The sequence below is a fragment of the Macaca nemestrina genome, chromosome 7, assembly GCF_043159975.1.
Source record: "Macaca nemestrina isolate mMacNem1 chromosome 7, mMacNem.hap1, whole genome shotgun sequence".
NCBI lineage: Eukaryota > Metazoa > Chordata > Mammalia > Primates > Cercopithecidae > Macaca > Macaca nemestrina.
Genome location: NC_092131.1, coordinates 72878306 through 72900909, shown reverse-complemented (window position 1 = coordinate 72900909; position 22604 = coordinate 72878306). Strand labels below are relative to the sequence as shown.

Sequence of the window (22604 nt, the reverse complement as noted above, 5' to 3'; positions counted from 1 at the left end):
AAAAAAAAAGATTTGAGACAACTTACAAAACTAGTTTCTTCTAAAAAAAAAAAAAACACTACAGTTTCTATGGCAGGATAAACTTAAACAGATGAGGAAATCAGGATAAAGGAGAAGTGGGGAGAAGATAAGTCAGGAGTGAGATTAGTACACCAAATACATGCCATAAGATCCTAAGTAGATCATTTAGCAAATACTTGACCAACAGGAGCACTTTCTATGTTCTTGGAGAAAGAGCAGTACCCTCTTAGAATTTACAATAAACAAATAAACAGGTAATGTCATTCCAGGCAGTGATTAGTACTATGGGGACAATAAAGCAAGGTAGATAGAGTTTAGGTAAGGGATAGTTCAGAGGGTTGTGAATGGGGTGGTCAAGAACAGCCTTTCTGAGGGGCAAATTTGATGAGGAGTGAGTTATTTGAGAAAGGGGGAGAGATGGTAGGAAGAACATCCCAAATAACATGAAATATTTAAAAAGCCCTGAGGCAGGCCGGGCTCACACCTGTAATCCCAACACTTTGGGAGGCCGAGGCAGGCGGATCATGAGGTCAGGAGATCGAGACCATCCTGGCTAACATGGTGAAACCCTGTCTCTACTAAAAATACAAAACATTAACTGGGCGTGGTGGCGGGTGCCTGTAGTCCCAGATGCTGAGGAGGCTGAGGCAGGAGAATGGCATGAACTCGGGAGGCAGAGCTTGCAGTGAGCCGAGATCGCGCCACTGCACTCCAGCCTGGGTAACAGTGTGAGACTCCATCTCAAAAAAAAAAAAAAAAAGAGCCCTGAGGCAGGCGTAAGCTTGGCATGTGTTTGAGGAAAGCAAGAAGGCCAGTTGGGCTATAATAGCAAGAGGGAAAGTAATAAGTTCTGAGATTAGAGAGAAGGCAGAGACCCCAATACGGAGGAACTTACGGATCCTGGTAGACAAGCAGGAGGCCTAGATTTTATGCTAAATGTAAGGAGAAAATTACTGTTGAGCTACAGCTTCCCAGGAAGCCAAAGGAACATGGTAAACATGGTCAGTAACAAAACCTACAGTAAGCCAGCCACGGTGGCTCATGCCTATAATCACAGCACTTTGGGAAGCCAAGGCAGGCAGATCACTCAAGATCAGTTCGAGACCAGCCTGGCCAACATAGCAAACCCCATCTCTACTAAAAATACAATTAGGCCGGGCGCGGTGGCTCAAGCCTGTAATCCCAGCACTTTGGGAGGCCGAGACGGGCGGATCACGAGGTCAGAAGATCGAGACCATCCTGGCTAATATGGTGAAACCCCGTCTCTACTAAAAAATGCAAAAAACTAGCCGGGCGAGGTGGCGGGCGCCTGTAGTCCCAGCTACTCGGGAGGCTGAGGCAGGAGAATGGCGTGAACCCGGGAGGCGGAGCTTGCAGTGAGCTGAGATCCGGCCACTGCACTCCAGCCTGGGCGACAGAGCGAGACTCCGTCTCAAAAATAAAATAAAATAAAATAAAATAAAATAAATAAATAAATAAAAATACAATTAGCCGGGTGTGGTGGCACACGCATGTAGTTCCAGCCACTTGGGAGGCTGAGACAGCAGAATCACTTGAACCTGGAAAGCAGAGGTTGCAGTGAGCTGAGATCGTGCCACTGCACTCCAGCTTGGGTTACAGAGTGAGACAGTCTCAAAAAAAAAAAAAAAAAAAAACCACCAACCTACAGTCGCTATAAAGTAAGGAAAAAGATAGCTAATTAGGAGGACTACAGATCCACAACAGCACACGTGAACTCAGTGCACTCTTGTGCATTGAGGTTTTCGTATTGTTTATGCTAACACAACTTTATTTCCAACTTTGCTTAGATAATGAATGTATATGCCTCAGCCCCAAATCTAGGTTTCATAGTCTGAATGTGATAACTTCAAGATTTGTCAGTATTCTCCAAATCATTTATTTTATTTTATTGAGACGGAGTCCTGCTCTGTCACCCAGGCTGGAGTAGTACAGTGGCACAATCTTGACTTACTGCAACCTCTGCCTTCCGGGTTCAAGCAATTCTCCTGCCTCAGCCTCCCAAGTAGCTGGGATTACAGGCACCCGCCACCATGGCCAGCTAGTTTTTTTATTTTTAGTAGCGATGGAGTTTCACCATGTTGGCCAGGCTGGTCTCGAACTCCTGACCTTGTGATCCGCCTGCCTCTCAGCCTCCCAAAGTGCTAGGATTACAGGCATGAGCCACCTCGCCTGGCCCCCAAATCATTTATTATTTAAAAAGTGCAATCGTTCTCAATGCATAAAGCAAGGGAGAAGCAAACCTCTCATCCAGTTCCCAAACCACATACCTTCTTTTTTTAGCTGGAAGATGGTGCTTCCATTTCTCCAAGAGCAGAAGACCTAATGGCAACATTGGGTAGACAGTAAGATTGCAGGCTTGGGAATTAGTTTACCCAGGTTGAGATCATGGCCCTGCCACTCCATGTTTGGGAAAAGTGTTTCCTTTCTCTCTGTCTTCTTTATCTCCTGTGTAACCTTTATGGGGTTGTTTTAAGGATTAAATAAGATAATACCTGTAAATAACTCATGTAAAACTCTTGGCACAGCACCAAGTACATGAAAACCATTTATTTATGTTAGTTGCTGTCATGATCATTATTGTTTTCCTTATATGGAAGAATTAGATAAATTTGAAGCGTTATGACCAAGAAACCTGTCGGAAAGTGGTCTCACTGCTTGGTTTGGGGTCTGTATTTGTTGCATCAGCTGAAGTTCCAAACTCAGTTGTAACGATCAATTCACTTACCTTCTGTGGCTTTGGATTTGAATATTTAAATGTTTATCACTAAATCTGTTTTCCACTAATGTACTAAAGAAGCTTTTCAAACATACACTAGAGAGAATAGTGTAGTGAATAGTGAGTCCCCATGTAACTGTCACCCAGCTCCAACAATTACCATCATTTTGCTAATTTTGTTCTATAAACCGCACACTTTTTTTCTTTTTCTTTTTTTCCTGGAGAGTTATAAGGCAGATTTCGTCATTTTATCATTTCACTTGAAATACTTCAGGATAAAGAAAACTTTAAATCGTCCTATTTAGGGTCATTTGAATCAAGGCATAGGGCATATCACAAGTTGCAGTCTGAATCTCCTAAAGCAAGGCCGTTACTGCCATTTTTAGAGCACATTTATTAAAATGATAAGTGCTAAGGTTGATGGTCTGTTGGAGGCTTTGAGTCACTGGCTCTTACCAAAGAAGATGTTTTGGGGTGCTGATCCAGGTGACTGTCTAGAAGCTGCTCTGAAATACCAGTTCAGCTTCAGGGGCAGCCAGTTATTTGGTGGCTTGCAAGAAAGTCTCATCCTGCCCTAGTAGTATATTGGGTGTTTCTTGAATTTGGGTGAAGAGAGAGGGAAAAGGTGTGCTCTGTGATAGATAAGGCAAATACGAAAAATGCCCAAAGAGAAGCAACTTTTAAGTGTGAGGAGAGCACTGTTAGAATTCATCGTTCTAGTGGAAGAGTCCAGTAAGCTGTGAGAATCCCAGGCATAGCATTCCATTCCCCTCAGCTTTCCATCTGTGTTCTAGATGGTATTGCTTACCAGCTAAGGACTTTCAGGTAGTTCTTAAGTATTACTAGGATCATGCTGGTCAAGAATTCAGAGGCATCTCCAAGGAAAGTAAGTAAAAAGTGTAGCGAAAAAACGCTGTCTTCTGCCTCTTCAGCTGTGCTTGATTGTGTCCTTTCTTGTGCCTGGTTCAGCTCGAAGGATGATCCATTCCTTCTGTATGCCACACTGCACTCCGGGAATCACTGCAGGTTTATCACAAAAGACCTGATGCGGGACCACAAGGCCTGTCTGCCTGATGCCAAGACCCAACGCTTGTTTTTTAAGTGGCAGCAGGGACATCAGCTGGCAATTATAAATGGGTTTCCAGGATCAAAACTGACCTTTCAGGTAATGGTATCCGTTCTCTATGTAATATTAACAGAGTCAAGTATACAGTAAGAATGTGGCATAGAAAAAGAGTGTCACATCTAATTGAAGGTTCTAAATGCTTTATTTTTCTCAGTTTTAGGTTAGTATTTATTACTAGCCAGTTCCTAGAAAGAGTCTGCTAAAGGTTTCATAGGCCAACCTCAAATTAATTAAAACATTTAGGGGCCGGGCACGGTGGCTCACACCTGTAATCCCAGCACTTTGGGAGGCCAAGGTAGGCAAATCACAAGGTCAGGAGATCGAGACCATCCTGGTTAACAAGGTGAAACCCCGTCTCTACCAAAAATACAAAAAAAAAAAAAAAAAAAAAATTAGCCAGGTGTGTTGGTGTGTGCCTGTAGTCCCAGCTACTCAGGAGGCTGAGGCAGGAGAATGGTGTGAACCCTGGAGGCAGAGCTTGCAGTAAGCCGAGATCACGCCACTGCACTCCAGCCTGGGCAACAGAGCAAGACGCTGTCTCAAAAACAAAAACCAAAAAACATTTAGGATATCACCAATTTTGACTTCAATTAATTATGTCATAAATTATGACTTTTTTTTTTTTTTTTGGAGATGTAGTCTCGCTCTGTCGCCCAGGCTGAAGTGCAGTGGCATAATCTCGGCTCACTACAGCCTCCGCCTCCTGGGTTCAAGCGATTCTCCTGCCTTAGCCTCTGGAGTAGCTGGGACTACAGGCACGTGCCACCACGCCCAGCTCATTTTTGTATTTTTAGTAGAGATGGGGTTTCACCATGTTGGTCAGGCTGGTCTTGAACTTCTGACCTCATAATCTGCCCACCTCGGCCTCCCGAAGTGCTGGGATTACAGGTGTGAACCGCCGTACCCTGCCATAAATTGTGACTTCTTATATACGTTTTTTATTTTTGTTTATTTGCAATAGCTCAAATTCCTTATTTCTTAGTTTGTTATACTTTTAAGTAATTTGTTTTCCCTGTTTAATTCATTTCTATGACACAGTCTCAATTGAATTCTCGTTTGATTCTAGTTAAGATATCTATAATATAAGGACATATCTTGTGTGAAAGCAAAGGTAGAGAATCCAAAGTGAGTTATTACAGAAAAGTACACTGGCCCGTGGTATAATAAATAAGGTTCAATGATCAGAAAATATTGGCCAGGCGTGATGGCTCACGCCAGTAATCTCAGCACTTTGGGAGGCCAAGGTGGGTGGATCACTTGAGGTCAGGAGTTGAAGACAAGCCTTGCCAACATAGCGAAACCTCATCTCTACTAAAAATACAAAAATTAGCCAGGCGTGGTGGTGTGTGCCTGTAATCCCAGCTACACAGGAGGCTGAGGTACAAGAATCGCTTGAACCTGGGAGGTGAAGGTTTCAGTGAACTGAGATTGTGCTACTGCACTCCAGCCTGGGTGACAGAGCAAGACTCCGTCTCAAAAAAAAAAAAATGGAGTTTAGGGGAGTGGGGAGATGTTGGTCAAAGGAGAAAAAATTTCAGTTAGATAAGAGGAATAAGTTCCATGATGACTGTAGTTAATAATTAATAACAATGTATTGTATCCTTGAAAACTGCTAAGAGTAGATTTTAAGTGTTCTCACCACAAAAATTGTAAATATATAAGGTAATGCTCATGTTAATTAGCTCAATTTAGCTATTCTACAATGTATGCATATTTCAAAAACATGCTGTACATGATAAATGTATATAATTGTTATTCGTCAATTTAAAAATAAGTAAGAATGGCTGGGTGTAGTGGCTCACTTGTGTAATCCCAGCACTTTGGGAGGCCCAAAGCAGGAAGATTGCCTGAGCCTAGGAGTTTAAGACTAGCCTGGGCAACATGGTAAGACACTGTCTCTATAAAAGTAAATAAATAAGAATATCCAAAACAATAGATTTGTGGTAAATATGGTATCAAATGATACCATAGTGATTCAAGATATAGTTGAAGAACTATTAATTCTTAAGTATAATAAAGGTATACAGATATTGATCTTACATTTATAAAATAAGACCTTATTTCTTAGAGATACATACTGAAGTATTACAGAAGAAATTACATATCTGAGGTGGGGGGGGGGGGGCACCGTATGGATGAAGTAAGACTAGAGATGAATTGATAATGGCCGAACCTAGGTGATGAGTACATGGGAGTTCATGATACCATTTCTCTACTTTTGTGTGCAGTTGTTCCTTGGTATCCATGAGGAATTGGTCTCAGGACCTCTCACAGATACTAAAATCCTCAAATGCTTAAGTCCCTTATATAAAATGGCATAGTATTTGCATATAACCTACACACATCCTCCTGTATACTTTGAGTCATCTAGATTATTTATAATACCTAATACAATGTAAATGCTATATAAATAGTTGTTTCTGTATTGTTTAGGGAATAATGCCAAGAAGAAAAAAAGTCTGTACATGTTCAGGTTTTTTTTTTTGTTGTTGTTTTTTTCAAATATTTTCAGTCCGTGGTGGTTTGCCAGGGATACAAAGCCTGCAGTTATGGAAGGCTGACTGTATTTGAAATTTTTCACTCACACACACAAAACTGATAGAGCCAACAAAAGAACATCTGTCTTACATAAATGTAATACTTCTATAGAGAGTCTTTAGACGTAAAAATGAGACCCCTCAAAAAAAGAAACTCCTAATGCTAGGGCTCATCTTCACAGAGTTAGCTGCCCTTTGAAAATCCATCATTAAGTGAGATAATCCATTATTAATACTCTTCTGAAGCAAACTTGAGAAGTGTCAGAAAGGGAAATGGCCAGGTAGCCCTTTAGTGTTGTTCTCAATGTTTTGTTCTCTTTTTAATTCAACAGCATATTCTCAGCTATGACACAGTGGTGCAAACAACTGGAGACTCGTGGCACATACCATATGATGAAGACGTGGTAGAAAGATATTCCTATGAAGTACCAACCAAATGGCTTTGCCTCCACCAAAAGACATAGAGACTCTTACCTCTATGCTAAGTTTGTGTTTGGGTACCCCCTGGGTTGGCATCAGAGGCTCTTGAATTGGTGTTTGTTTAGAGCATTGCCTCTATCCTGAGGATAAAATGATTCTATTAACAGTGTTGACGTTGATTTTTTAATGAAATGAGATAAAATATCTTTTCATAACCAGCTGCATTTTTTTTCCCTAACATTTGTTTTTGGAGGCTTATCAAGAGTTGGAGAACTCAGTGTAGAGCAAAACCTACATTTCTCCTACTGGGCCAGCTATTCCACTTAGCTTGGGTGACAAGTAGTGCTTTTGTTATCCATTTTTTGCTACTTCTGACCTTGCCTTCCAGGCCTACCAATAGCAGAACCAATCCATCTGTCCCTGAGAAACTCATGTTGTTTCAAATCCCTTCTCCCTCTTCTGACATAGTCTCATTCTCTATATGTTATGCCCTATCCACATGGAATCATTTATCGTCCTCTGTAAGAAACTGGCCAAGATACTAAGGCTTACTATTAATAGCAATTTTTAATTACTTATCATCCAATTATTTGGATTGGAGAAGAGGGGGCATTCATTCCTCTTTTTCTTATTTTTTTTGGAAAAAGAGTCGCACCTAACTGTGTCACCAGGGCTGGAGTGCAGTGACGCGATCACAGCTCACTGCAGCCTCAAACTCCCAGGCTCAAGCAATCTTCCTACCTCAGCCCTCCTGAGTAATTGGGACTACAGGCATGTACCACCAGGCTTGGCTAATTTTCACATACTGTATTCAATAGTCAAGAACAGGCAAAAACTACTCTATTATGATAAAAATCAGAATAGTAATTGCCTGAGGAAAGGGATATGAAATAACTTTCTCGGGGTGATGGAAAGTTTCTTATATTGATTTGGGTAATAGTAACATAGCTACATGTATATATTAGTTAAAATTCTTCACAGTAAATATTTTAAATTGATACATTTACATTTATGACAATATACCTCAAAAAAAGTAAGTTAGGGTAAAAAAAGGTAATTATTTACATGAAATAAACAATGACCTCATTTACATCAAACCGTATACATGTGTACATTTAGGGTATGTATTATGTACAGAGAAACAATTCAGGAAAATCCAAGGAGGGGACATTTTATCTTCTTACCCATTTACTGAATGCAACATTACTGCACACCAAGACAGAAGAGCTCTCCAGGAAAACATTGGATATATTGAGAGTGTTAAAAGATACTGAGAAAGCCCTAATAAATTCAGTCTGTTTATTTTCCAAGTTTCATAAACTACATACTTAGAAAACTGTGCTTTCAGTGAGCTAAACTTCTTTTTTAAGGAACTATCATAGTTTTAAGAAAAACATTTTAAGAAGACAAAAAGTATTTATTAAGCCCATCTAAAAACTAATGCAAATTTCAAAAAAAGGAGCACATAGAGATAGAGGAGGAGGCCAACATGGTGCCTCACACCTGTTAATTCCAGCACTTTGGGAGGCCAAGACAGGAGGATCACTTTAGGCCCAGAGTTGGAGACCAGCCTGGGCAACATAGGAAGACCCTGTCTCTTTAAAAAAAAAAAAAAGATGGGAGAAGCTACAAGAAGAAACCTAGAACTTTAGAGCAGGAGTAAACCTTAGAGCATGTAAAGTCTATTTTGGAGATAAGGAACAGACCCAGAAAGATGACCTGGCTTCCCTGAGTCCCACGGCTAGTTAGTACGGACATTTCAGCCATAACCCACCTCTTCTAATTCCCAAATGCTCTTTCTTCTACTGGCACATAGAGATGGGGGAGGAGTCAGCACTTTGGGAGGCTAAATGAGAGAATTGCTTGAAGCCAGGAGTTGGAGACCAGCCTAGGCAACATAGGGAGAGCCGTGACGACACAAAATTTAAAGATTAGCTGGGCATGGTAGCCCATGCCTATGGTCCCAGCTACTCAGGAGATTGAGGTGGGAGGATCACTTGAGCCCCAGAGGTCAAGGCTGCAGTGAGCTATGATCATGCTACTACACTCCAGCCTGGGTGACAGAGCGAGACCCTGTCTCAAAGGGAGGGAGGTAAGAATGAGAGGAAGGAACAGGGGAGTACGTCTTTTAAGGGCCCAAGTATCCTGAATGGCTCACCAGTATAGAACATTGTGGTAGAGAAATTACATTTTAAAACAACTCTAATACCATTTAGAAACAAAACCCTAACTTCTGCTTGAGATAAACTGAGGTACATCGGTCCCTTGTCCAGGAGTGGGGAACCAGTGTAGGGTTGCTCAGAGTAAGTTATGCTGCCACAGTGACCTTGAGGAGTGCAGGGATTCCCTGAAGGAAGCCCTGGAACCAGACACTTAGGCTGCCCATTTGTGTTCTGATCATTTGAGTGAAAAAAAAAGCTACCTGTCAAGCAAGTTCCTGGACACCACGAGAAGAAATTACTTTAAAAGCTGTACTCTTAAATTGTTAGTATCTTTAAAATCAGTTGTGAACAATGAAGGGTTTGAAAGAGCATTGACTTTGCCACTTAAAAGTATTTCTAAAATACTTTGTGCTTCCCCCTGGCATTCTGAATTTATACTCTTTTCTTCCTGCTGTTCTCAGACCCAGTGAAAAGAAAATCTCAAGGGAGAAGGCTGAGTTTATTTTCTCAGGGCTCTGTTAGGACTACCTCATCTGAGGTGGCTTGTTCTTCATATGCAATTAATTTTCTCCTCAAGTCTGTACTTAAATATAATTACTGCTTCCTTGGTCCTCTAGCAGATTTCTCACCGTTTTGTTTTTGTTTTGAGACAGAGTCTTGATCTTTTATCTAGGCTGGAGTGCAACGGTATGATCTCGGTTCACTGCAACTTCTGCCTCCCGGGTTCAAGCAATTCTCATGCCTCTGCCTCTCGGGCAGCTGGAATTACAGGCACGCGCCATGACGCCCGGCTGATTTTTCCTTTTTTAGTAGAGACAGGGTTTCACCATGTTGCCCTGGTTGCTCTCAAACTCTTGGCCTCAGGTGATCCACCCACCTCAGCCTCCCAAAGTGCTGGTATTACAGGCGTGAGCCACCCGGCACAGCCTGAAATGAGGCATCTCTATAGTCCAGCAGCCCTACAGGAGGCAGGAGGGGAGCAAGAATAAGAAAGGAAATTTGTAGAAGGCACTTAGGAGTGAGCAGAAAGGATATAGGACCAGCTTTTACCTGCGCAGTCCTGGCCAGTGACAAGCAGTCTGCTTAAGTCTATGCTAAATAAACAAAGGAAGTTCCATTTAGAGCTCTACATAGAGGAAGCCATAGAAAATAACAGGATGAAAATACCAGAGACAGGAACACAGATGAATAAATGTAATAAAATTTGAGAAATAATCTTTAATTTTCTTTCATCATCTCCATGTATACTTTTTCATGATTTCCTGACATTCTGTCTCCCCAAGTTTAGTTTTTTGTTTTTGGTTTTTTTGTTTTGTTTTGTTTTGTTTTGTTTCGTTTTTTGCCATTATTTGATCTGACGAGTGCTTCCAGAGGCTCTACTACATACACAACTTGCTTTTAAGTGGTAATTGAAGTAAACAGGAAGACAATTATCTAGTCACTGATGGCAGCTAAAAATAGTTTGTTTTGCTACCAGAGTGCCCTCAGAAGTATACTCCTATCTAATGGATTGAGTTATTATGATAATCGTGATAATTTGTTATAAATAGCAGTAACATGGGAAGGTTTTTTTTTGGTAACTTCTGACAAGAAATTTGATGTAGAGAGTTAATATCGAGCACATTAAAATGACTACCCCACTCATCTCTTCAGTGCTAAAAGCCAGCCCAAGAAGCAAATACTTAAGAAATCATTAGTAGGGGCTTTAATTTTGAATATGTTAAACATTAATTCATTTTAATGAGACCAGGTCAGGTTGCCTCATCACTCTCAGATAGACTAGAACATTATATAGATAACAATTTCAGTTCACATCTAAATAGTTAAAGTCTACTATTAAAAGAGATTTCCTGGCCAGGCGCGGTGACTCATGTCTGTAATCCCAGCACTTTGGAAGGCCGAGGCAGGCGGATCACCTGAGGTCAAGACATTGAGACCATCCTGGCCAATACGATGAAACCCCGCCTCTACTAAAAATACAAAAATTAGCTGAGCGTGGTGGTGTGCACCTGTAGTTCCAGCTACTCAGGAGGCTGAGGCAGGAGAATTGCTTGAACCCGGGAGGCGGAGGTTGTAGTGAGCTGAGATTGCACCACTGTACTCCAGCCTGATGACAGAGCAAGACTCCATCTCAAAAATAAATAAATAAATAAATAAATAAAAGAGGTTTCTTGTGCTTTCTATGACTGCATCAGAACAGAGAATGTCAGTATCCAATAGGATACCAATGGAATTCCCTGACAATTCCATCCATGTGGCCCTGCTGGAGCAGGGTAGTGTCCTAAGCTGGGAGAATGGGATGGAGCCTCCACCTCGTGAAGTAGCTTCCTTTGGAGGTGGCTATGGCAGGTCTTCGGAGAGGTAAGTCCCTCACCCAGACTTGTTGCTTAGGTGTACTTATATTACTGATTCTTTGAAAATAAATCATTCTTATATTTTATTCCTCTTTTCAATGACCTTGCTCTAGAATCCAAACCTGCTTTTTTTTCTGTCCTGTGTTCCATGACTGGACAGTCTATTGCTATTAAGTTGTTATACGTATATATTTTTCTATACATATATACTCATTTTTTATTTTTCTATACATGTATACTTATTCTCTATGAACTCTTTCGTAACATGTTTTTTTTCACCTGACAGAAAATGAAAAATTTTCCCCGTTATTATAGTCACTTCATCCTCATGTATTCTTTTTGTGTGTTTGTGTGAGATGGAGTTTTGCTCTTGTTGCCCAGGCTGGAGTGCAATGGCGTGATCTCGGCTCACTGCAACCTCTGCCTCCCTGGTTCAAGCAATTCTTCTGCCTCAGCCTCCCGAGTAGCTGGGATTACAGGCATGCGCCACTATGCTCAACTAATTTTGTATTTTTAGTAGAGACAGAGTTTCTCCATGTTGGTCAGGCTAGTCTCGAACTCCAGACCTCAGGTGATCCGCCCACCTCAGCCTCCCAAAGTGCTGGGATTACAGGTGTGAGCCACCGCACTCAGCCTCATGTATTCTAATAATTAATAATGTAAATTCATAAAAAGGGGCAGCCACCTTAAACTAGAGCATTGCTGGACACCATCAAATACTACTTGCATAGCTGTATACTCACAAATTTCTACTCAAGGCTTGCTTTATTCAGAAGGAAATCTGTATTCACAGAAGCTGAACGCTGATAATAGCTATTGGCTCAAATTAAGGGTCACGTCCTTTGGCACTTAGTGCTATTCTGGTAGGAGTGGTCAAATCCTTGATGTAATGGGTCTTTTCTAATTCAGGCCCTCTGATCTCCAACTCCTAAAAAAGTAAACTCTGGTCAGACCGTGTTTTTGAAGAGAATATCTAAGGAACAATTGCTGCTTTACACAGATAAAGAACTTTTTATTTTTTAAAGCAAATCATGTAACTCTTCGTTCATCAACACACCAAGGGAAGTTTATGTGAGGAAATCAGTATTGATTAGTTTGTACGTCATACATGTTATAAGAATGTACTTTTCGGCCTGGCATGGTGGCTCACTCCTGTAATCCCAGCCTTTTGGGAGGCCGAGGCAGGTGGATCACCTGAGGTCAGGAGTTCGAGGCCAGGCTGGCCAACATGGCAAAACCCCGTCTCTACTAAAAATACAGAAAAAAAAAAAAAATGTGCTTTTCTTCCACTCCCACTACCAGTATCACCAGAGATCCCAACTCCATCCACATTTTGGTCTCATTGTTTCTTTTCTTTTTTCTTTTTTTTTTTTTCTTGAGTTGGAGTCTCACTCTGTCACCTAGGCTGGGGTGCAGTGGTGTGATCTCGGCTCACTGCAACCTCTATCTCCCGGATTCAAGTGATTCTTATGCCTCAGCCTCCCGAGTAGCTGGGATTACAGGCACGCACCACCATGCCCAGCTAATTTTTGTATTTTTAGTAGAGAGAGGATTTCATCATGTTGGCCAAGCTGGTCTTGAACTCCTGACCTCGAGTGATCAGCCCACCTTGGCCTCCCAAAGTGCTGGGATTACAGGCATTAGCCACCACACCCAGCCTGATCTCATTGTTTCTTAACTCCAGTCTCATGATTTGTTGTTGTTGTTTGTTCTAGAAATGGGGTCTCACTGTGTTGCTCGGGCTGCAGTGCAGTAGCTATTCACAGGTATGGTCAGAGCTCACTGCAGCCTCAAACTCCTGGGCTCAAGCGATCCTCCTGCCTCAGCCTCCCAAGTAGCCGGGATTACAGGCACGCACAACCACGCTTAACTGATTTTGTGATTTTTGGCTCCCTATGAGATGGCCAACCTTTTTGATTAGTTTCAGGATTGTAAACTTTCAAGTTCCTCATTTTGTCCACAGCCTCCTTACCTGCCCCACTCCTTTAACCCAACCACCATTGAGTTAAATTCCCATTGACCTGTTCTTGGACATATCCCTTCCTCACCTAGGAAGCCTCTATTGCCCTTTCTCATCTGACTTTGCTTGCCTTTCTCCCTACCCTGCCTGTCAAAGCATTAATGAGAGTGATGGCTTCAATAGCAGCGCAAATTCTTTCATACTTTTTACCTCCTTTGATCATCTTTTCAATTCTAAACCTTATTTTGAGTAACCACAGACCATTCCACATTCTCCACTCCTATATACCATAGTATTGCTAGAAAAGTCATGAAATTCCCATTAATTTCCTGAAGGAGCTCTCCCAACCTTTGCAGTCTTAACTCTGCAAAAGTAAGTTGCAAGCAGCTAATCTCCTGGAGCGTTCATTTCCTTTTCTGTTAAGTGGGGAAGATGGGCCATCACAGTGCTTCTCAAATTTAATGGGCATAGAATCACCTGGGGATCCCACTCAAAATGGCAGTTCTGATTCAGATCTGACATACCTCGTGATGCCAGTGCTGCAGACTATAATTTGAGAAGTAAGGGCCTCAATGAGCTCCACAATTATATAAACAATAGTAATAAAACGACACCCGTGAGTCCAAGTCCTGAGTCAGTCTCATCATTCTCAGGCTCAGCAGACTTAACCAGAAACTAAAAGCCATCTGTTACGAACCTCTTCATCAATGTTTGCCTTTTCCAATAATTTTCCTCTCCTGAATCTTTTCTCCCTTTTCTTTCCTAGATTACTTTAAAAAGAAAAAAAAAATTTTTTTAATTATAAAATAGAGACAGGATCAGGTTGGCCTTGAACTCTTGGTCTCTATCAATCCTCCTGCCTTGGCCTCTCAAGGTGCTAGGATTACAGGCATCAGCCACTACTCCCGGCCCTAGGTTACTTTTTCCACCTACTTCCGTGCTGTTCCTTCTTGCTGAATTGGGATCTTATTCTCAGTTAATCCTTTTCCTCCAGCTCTTTCCCATTTACTTATAAATACCTTTAGGCTTCTGACTGGACAAAACTGTGCTTCCCCAGGGACAGTTTCATAGCAACTTTCTGAAAAGAAGGCGTCATCTCTATCACTGGTTTCTTTCCAATTCCACATTTGCATCTGAGCAGCTTCACCTGAGACACTCAAACTGAACCACTTTGAAAACAGCTTATTCATAATAGTGTAATTGACAATAATGAAATTGGAAGTAATTATTCAAAATAAGGGAAGAAGTAAATAACAATAGTTTAATTTTTTATTTTTTGAGACAAGGTCCTGCTGTCACCCAGGCTGTAGTACAGCGCAGTGTGATCATGACTCACTGCAGCCTTGACCTCCTGGGCTCAAGCAATCCTCCTGCCTCAGCCTCCTGAGTAGCTGGTACTACTGGCACGCTCTACCACCCCCAGATAATTTTCTAACCTACTTGTAAATTTAAAAAAAATTTAGCGACAGGGTCTCACTATGTTTCCTAGGCTGGTCTTAAACTCCTGGCCTCAAGCAATCCACTTATCTCAGCTTTCCAGAGCTCTGGGATTATAGAAATGAGCCATTGCACCTAACCTAAACATAACTTTTAACATTACAATGATTAAAATGATACTTTGTACTTTGGGAGGTCAAGGCAGGAGGATTTCTTGCGTCCAGGAGTTCAAGACCAGCCTGGGCAGCCTGGTGAGATTCCCCCCATCTCCACAAAAAGACAAAAATTAGCTGGGCACGGTGGCATGTGTCTGTCATCTCAGCTACTCAGAAGGCTGAGGTAGGAGGATTGCTTGAGCCTGGGAGGCAGAGGTTGCAGTGAGCCAAGATTGAGCCATTGCACTCCAGCCTGGGCAACAGAGTGAGACCCCACAGGGTCAGGCTAGAGTGCAAAGGAAAGATCTCGGCTCACTGCAACCTCTGCCTCCTGGGCTCAAGCGATTCTCCTGCCTCAGCCTCCCAAGTAGCTGGGACTACAGGCACATGCCACCACACTCGGCTAATTTTTAGTGGAGTATTTTCTTGTATTTTTTAGTGGAGATGGGGTTTCACCATGTTGGCCAGGCTGGTCTCAAACTCCTAACCTCAGGTGTTCCATTCACCTTCACCTCCCAAAGTGCTGGGATTACAGGTGTGAGCCACTGTGCCCCGCTGATACTTTGTACCTTGGCATAGAGTCAATGAAAAAGCAGCTCCAAAATGGTATGTCTAGTAAGATCCCATTTTTTAAATGAAGGAAAGAAAATACTCGGCTGGTCAAGTGTGGTGGGTCACACCTGTAATCCTAAGACTTTGGGAGGCTGAGGTGGGAGAATCTTTTGAGCCCAGGAGTACAAGACCAGCCTGGGCAACACAGGGAGACCCCTATCTCTACAAAAAAAAAAAAAAAAAAGAGAGAGAGAAAGAAAGAAAATACTTGGAGGAGAATGTCTGGAAGGAATAACATTTCATTGATTCTACAATGTTAATAGATATCTCTGGATGTTGGGTTGTGGATGATTTTTACTTCATCTTCTGCATAGTCTAAAATTTTTACAATAGGTGTAATAGGATATTAGACTAGAACTTTTTTTTTTTTTTAGGAGATGGGGTCTCACTCTGTTGCCCAGGCTGGAGTGCCATGATGCAATCATAGCTCACTGCAGCCTTGACCTCCTGGGCTCAAACAATTATCCTGCCTCAGCCTCCCAAGTAACTGGGACCATTGGCACGCACCTTATAAGGTGGACACCGCCATACCTGGTTAATTTATTTTTTGTAGATACAGGGTTTTGCCACGATGCCCAAGCTGGTCTCAAACTCCTGGGCTCAAGCAATCCTCCCAACTTGGCCTCCCAAAGTGCTGGGATTATAAATAGGCATGAGCCACCGCATCCAGCCTTTAAAAATTTCTTGCAGATAATCTCTCCTTTCCATTCCTATTGCTACTTACCCCAGTTCAGACCTTCAAAAACTTTCACTTGGTCTATTATCAATAGCCTCCTGGCTGACGTCTCCAGTGACAGTTCCTCATAAATACAGCTACCAGGTTTATCTTCCCAAAGCATAATTCTAGTCTTGGGCACTCTCCTTGCTCAAAAACACTAAATGTCTCCCCATAGCCTTCCAACTAGATAGAGCATAAATTCCTTAGCTTAGTATCCAAGGCCAGCTCCTTTCATTTGTACCATAATCCAAAACATTTTTTGTGTCCTAGTTAAGTTAGGCCATTGCCTAACTTGCCCTAAACACGGGCTCTTTTCTTCTTCCTGTTTGTTTATGCCACTCCCATTCCATGTTGCATTGTAGTACCTACCACATTGCTCCTAACATTGCTCTTAACATACTTGTTAAGAGTTCTCCCTGTCCTAAGCTGAGCTTGGACATGCATCTTCCAACAGGTAGTCTTACATTCCCTCTGGCCCATGAGCATATAAGGTCATTTTCTCATCTGTGCTGCTGTTACACATTTCCTTATGTACTACAGACTGCTTCATGTTAGCTTTGCTTTCATTCATGTTTCGTCTTCCCCATGGAACTCTGGTGGGGATGCCATCAGGTTCATCTGTGTGTCTCCCAGAGCAGCTGGCCCAGCTTCTTGCCCAAAGAGGGGGCTCAGTAAATGTTGAATTACTTTGGAGAAGTTGTTTGAAAATGTCTTCCTGATTTTTACCTCTAATGCCTACTTCTCCTTTAAGTGAATTCCCCTCTTGCTCCTTGGTATTTTGTGTGTGAGCTGGCTAAGTGGGAACTTAATCTGTGGTGTCTGACGCCTCACTGATACTCAAAAAATAATAACTTCTCAGTGCCATCCTCTATAATCATATGATATATTCAGTGAATTAAAGGTTTATTCATTAGACTTCTACTCTGTACATGGTACTGTGGTAACAAATAAAACTTGCTATGTACTTGTTTGTTTTTTTTTTTTTTTGAGATGGAGTCTTACTCTTTCCTCCAGGCTGGAGTGCAGTGGCACGATCTCCGCTCACTGCAAGCTCCGCCTCCCGGGTTCACGCCATTCTCCTGCTTCAGCCTCCCGAGTAGCTGGGACTACAGATGCCCGCCACCATGCCCGGCTAATTTTTTGTATTTTTAGTAGAGACGGGGTTTCACCGTGTTAGCCAGGATGGTCTCGATCTCCTGTCCTCGTGATCCGCCCGCCTCGGCCTCCCAAAGTGCTGGGATTACAGGCATGAGCCACCGCGCCTGGCCTCTTGCTATGTAGTTGTTAAGACATCATCCCAGAGTTTTTAATCTTTGGAATGTTTCAGTGCCTAAATCTGCTGTCTGTGGTTGATTTTTGGAACTTGCCTTTGTTTCGCCATTATGGATGAAATACATTTAGAAAGGCTGGGCGCGGTGGCTCAAGCCTGTAATCCCAACACTTTGGGAGACCGAGACGGGCGGATCATGAGGTCAGGAGATCGAGACCATCCTGGCTAACACGGTGAAACCCCGTCTCTACTAAAAAATACAAAAAACTAGCCGGGCGAGGTGGCGGGCGCCTGTAGTCCCAGCTACTCGGGAGGCTGAGGCAGGAGAATGGCGTGAACCCAGGAGGCGGAGCTTGCGGTGAGCTGAGATCCGGCCACTGCACTCCAGCCTGGGCAAGAGAGCCAGACTCCGCCTCAAAAAAAAAAAAAAAAGAAATACATTTAGAGTGAAGTTTGAGGATCTCAGCTGAGGTTCATCAAGTCATTCAAAAGCAAGTAGAAAATAAAACAGGAGTCAGGTGTGATGACTGTAATTCCAGCACTTTGGAAGGCCAAGGCAGGAGGATCGCTGAAGCCCAGGAGTTCAAGACCAGCCTGGGCAATATAGTGAGACATTATCTCTACAAAAAAATTAAAAATCAGCCAAGCATGGTGGTGCATGCCTGTAGTCCCAGCTACTTGGGAGGCTGAAGTGGGAGGATCACCTGGGAGGCAAAGGTTGCAGTGAGCCAAGATCGTACCACTGCACTCTAGCCAGGGTGACAGAGCAAAACTCTATCAAAAAAGAAAAAAAAAACTGTAGCACACTCTTGCTTTTCTATCAATAACTGGACTCTCAAGAACTAGTTTCTAAATTAGTGGCTGAAAATATTGGTCAAAATGATCAGAAACCTCATTCATTTGCATTTTCTCTCTCTCTCTCTCCAATTACCCTCAAGAGAATTTGGTTCATTCTGAGCATCACAGATGACTTAATTTTGTGGTAAGAAAATAGGAATTAGAGTAAGCCAATTAGGAAACCTCAAGGAAGAGGAAGTGTCTCTAGGCTAAAGGGAAGGCTGTTGAGTCTTATTTCCTCTCTGTTCTTGACTCACTTAGTGACTGGCCAATCTCTGCACCTCCCGTTCCCCACCCTCAGGAGCTGGGGGTGGGGGTGGGGAATAGAGTGAATAAAGTCTAAATAAAATTCATAAAGATTCCAAGATGTAGGGAGGCACCATGAAATAATTGATCCTGCACTTCCATCCCCCATCAACATTAATGGGTGAGGCTGCATGTGTGTGAGGTAAGAATTAGCTGCTTTCCAAATTAAGACAGTGAGTTTCACTTCTGAATAATAGCAGTGTGCAGTGCAGGCCCATGCAGTGCAGGCCCATGCAGTATCTGTTTGGTTTCATTCTTTACTAGGGATAGATTAAAGCGAAATAGCCGACAATTCAGGCCTTATTCATCAGTGTGCCCCCTTCTTTCACAAAGAAGCTGAGTTCCAGTCAAATAGTAGGTGGCTTAATTTCACCGTAGTGGACTCTATGCTCTTAAAGTGGGTACAGCATACTCACCTGTTTGAGAGAAGAAACTGAGATCATGGTCACCAAGTAATCTGTGGCAAGGCTCAGATTCAAACCCAGTGCTGCTGACAGAGCAGAACCTGGCCATTTTCAAAGTTCACGATATGACCGTTCCCTTCTCCCACCCTTCCCCATCTTATTTTTCAGTGGAACTTTTGCTGTTCTCTCAAGCTATGAAGAGCTTCCTGTGTTAACATGCCTAAGGGGAAGCTGTATGTTAAAAACCACCAACGGTTAAGCCCAAGCCAGCTGGGGTCTTCTGCTGTTTCTTCCAGTATTGCGGGGAGACCCATGAGAATTCTCAGTGTTTTTCGAAGTCCTTGGCTTCCAGAAACAAGAAGCTGAGCATCAGGTTCTCATTTAAGGCAGAGCTTGGAAAAACGAGAAACATCAAAAGTCGTAAGAGGGTAATACTGAAGTTATTATAGCTAAAAACAAGGGTGAACTGAAAAGCTAAAGGTTTTGGCTCTATAGAGGGGTTCATGCATAGTTGTATTTAAATGTCCTTTGGGTTGAAGTGATACAAGTTTATTCCCTCCAAACCAAAGGACAGCATTTATTTTGGGGAATGGCTGAGAGAATCCAGGCACAGAACCACATTGACTGGTTAATAAGGGGATGGCACAGAAGGGAAATAATGATAGTTGGGTGACTGCTATCTTGCTAAACACTGTATTGCATCCACCATTGGTACCAGAGGGTAGAAGAACCACACTAGATGTCACAGACAAGGGGGCAGAGGAGTGTTGCTTTATTGGAATCTGGGGTTTGAAGGGCTTTGAAGGGTTTGAAGGGGTTTGAAGGGCTTATGAGAAGCATAACCTCATGTAAGTCACAGAAGTCACACCTCAAACCACATTTGGTGCTCCATTTGTCCCTTTCCTTTACCCATAAATTTTTTTTCTGTTTTTTTTTTTAATTTTTAAATTTAAGTTCTAGGGTACATGTGCACAACGTGCAGGTTTGTTACATATGTATACTTGTGCCATGTTGGTGTGCTGCACCCATCAACTCGTCGGCACCCATCAACTCATCATTTACATCAGGTATGACTCCCAATGCAATCCCTCCCCCCCCCTCCCCATAATAGGCCCCGGTGTGTGATGTTCCCCTTCCAGAGTCCAAGTAATCTCATTGTTCAATTCCCATCTATGAGTGAGAACATGCGGTGTTTAGTTTTCTGTTCTTGCAATAGTTTGCTGAGAATGATGGTTTCCAGCTGCATCCATGTCCCTACAAAGGACACGAACTTATCCTTTTTTATGGCTGCATAGTATTCCATGGTGTGTATGTGCCACAGTTTCTTAATCCAGTCTGTCACTGATCGACATTTGTCCTTTACCCATAAATTACAGAACTAGAGTAGAGAAATTTCGTACTCTTTTCTCCTTCTCCAACACTCATCCAGAATGACTGAAGTCCTAGGTAGCAAACCATAGCTACTGGGGTGCAGGAAGAACTGAAGGATCTGAGAAAGATAAAAAAGGGAAAGATAAAGAGCCAGGTTCTTCTCCTCAGGGAGGAAGCTCTGAATTAGTGAAAATCTGGCCAGAGAGCTGGGCAGAGTCCTACATCTTTCTTTACCCAGAACTGCTACATCCCTAGCTCTGTCCTTGCTACAGCTGTCCTTTGGGGCCCCTTAACATCGGGAGACTCCCCTAAGATGTGTATTGCAAGTGGCCAACTCACAGGGCACTGTGTTTCAACACCTACTAATATCATATAGAAACACAGATAGCCTTCATTTTTCTATTCCCTGGCTCACTAAAACTGCCGGCAGAGCACCTTAAGCTAAGGGCTGCATTCTTATCTTGCCTTTAAACACCATGTGATTCAGCATGTCTGCAGTCTCTGGGAATCTACACTGCCACTTTCTACCTTTGCCTTGTGGGTAACCCCTACCTTCCACCTACCTCCACCCCCAGGGGAGAATGTGGGCCTTGCCAAATGGAGGCCCCCATGACATTTTCCAAGACTCACGAGATGTCAAGTCATCTCTAAATTTTTTCAAAAAACCAGAAAGTCATTTCAAAAAGCCTAACTTGATGGCCCCACAGAGAGGAAGATCAAACTTTCCACACAGACACAGCAAGTCTGCCACCCAGGCTTGTGTTAGAGCTGCAGTATTGGTACCCAGACATTTCTGAAAGCTCCCTCACCCAGGGGAAAGTCCACCTGAGTGAGTAGTTTAGCTGCTGCCTGGAGCCCGATGGCACATATTCATAAAGTCAGCTTCCAGGGGATTTCCCTTTGTGATGGAATTGGCAAAGGTTTTGTCTTTCTGAAAGATTTCCCAGAGGAATTCATTTGCCTATGTGGAAACATCTCAAATTCTAATATAAAATCTCTGACTTTTTAGGGTTTTGAAATTTGGATCTCTCATTTACTGAGATATCTTTTTGAATAAAGAAAAACAAACATAATAGAAAACCTAAACAGTGAGAATGCATATTCAACAAATGATCTGAGTGCTTACCTCAGGCTAGGCACTGTTTGGTATTGAGGATACACTGGTGAACAAAACAGATGTGGCTAGTTGGGCATGGTGGCTCATGCCTGTAATCCCAGCATTTTGGGAGGCCGAGGTAGGCGGATCACTTGAGGCCAGGAGTTTGAGACCAAACTGGCCAACATGGCAAAACCCTGTCTCTACTAAAAATACAAAAATTAACCAGGTGTGGTGGGGCATGCCTGTAATTCCAGCTTCTTGGGAGGCTCAGGCATGAGAATCACTTGAACCCAGGAGGCAGAAGTTGCAATGAGCCCAGATCGCGCCACTGCACTCCAGCCTAGGCAACAAAGCGAGACTCCATCTCGAAAAATAAGCCAACAACAACAACAAAAACAGATGTGGCCACCACCCTCAAGGAGCCTGATTTTTAATCCTAGCTTTCAATTTATGTTTGTGTTGAAAATGAAGTTGATTCCTTCCAGGAAGCGTCCTTACGAGTATGAAAATATATACACCATCCAAAATCCTGTGCCCAGCTTAAATATCACAAGAGGGGATGAAGATTTGTTTGAATGTGTGAAATAATTCTCATAGACTGCAGGGTGTGTGATGTGTGATTTGAAATATCCCATCACAGCCCAGACATGCTGGCTCACACCTGTAATCCCAGCACTTTGGGAGGCCAAGGCAGGAGGATTGCTTAAGCCAAGCTTGTCCAACCCATGACCTGCGGGCCGCATGTGGCCCAGGATGTCTTTCAGTGTGGCCCAACACAAATTTGTAAACATTCTTAAAACATGATGAGATTTTTTTGCAATTTTTTTTTAGCCCATCAGTTATCATTAGTGTTAGTGTAGTTTATGTGTGGCTCAAGACAATTACTCTTCCAATGTGGCCCAGGGAAGCCAAAAGATTGGACACTCCTGGCTTAAGCGTAGGAGTTTGATACCAACTAGTAACTGTCACAAATGGAATTTCAATTCAGATGCAAATAAAAAAGGATGAACTCCTAACTCCCACGCCATAAGGGATTCATTCATTCAACTAATATTTATTGAGCACTTAATATATGCTG

At 42.6% G+C, this 22604-nt stretch overlaps 2 protein-coding genes across 6 annotated transcripts in view; both read left to right on the top strand.

The window, feature by feature from the left end:
* Positions 1-22604, top strand: part of PROR (protein only RNase P catalytic subunit) — a 184804-nt gene that overhangs the window by 141945 nt on the left and 20255 nt on the right. For 4 of the 5 annotated variants that reach the window (XM_011734893.3, XM_011734892.3, XM_071100334.1 and 1 more), the window contains 2 exons: positions 3728-3923; positions 6754-7007. In XM_011734893.3, coding sequence (XP_011733195.2) covers positions 3728-3923; positions 6754-6885 — 328 coding nt within the window. In that variant the 3' untranslated portion in view covers positions 6886-7007. Of the gene's footprint in view, positions 1-3727; positions 3924-6753; positions 11365-19224; positions 19485-20010; positions 20124-22604 lie in introns of those variants that run through there. The other variant, XR_011625959.1, reaches the window with a different exon arrangement.
* Positions 11245-22604, top strand: part of LOC105477974 (proteasome 20S subunit alpha 6) — a 41177-nt gene continuing 29817 nt past the window's right edge. The window contains exon 1 of the mRNA XM_011734900.2: positions 11245-11364. Within this exon, the coding sequence (XP_011733202.1) occupies positions 11346-11364 (19 nt within the window). The 5' untranslated portion in view covers positions 11245-11345. The remainder of the gene's footprint in view (positions 11365-22604) is intronic.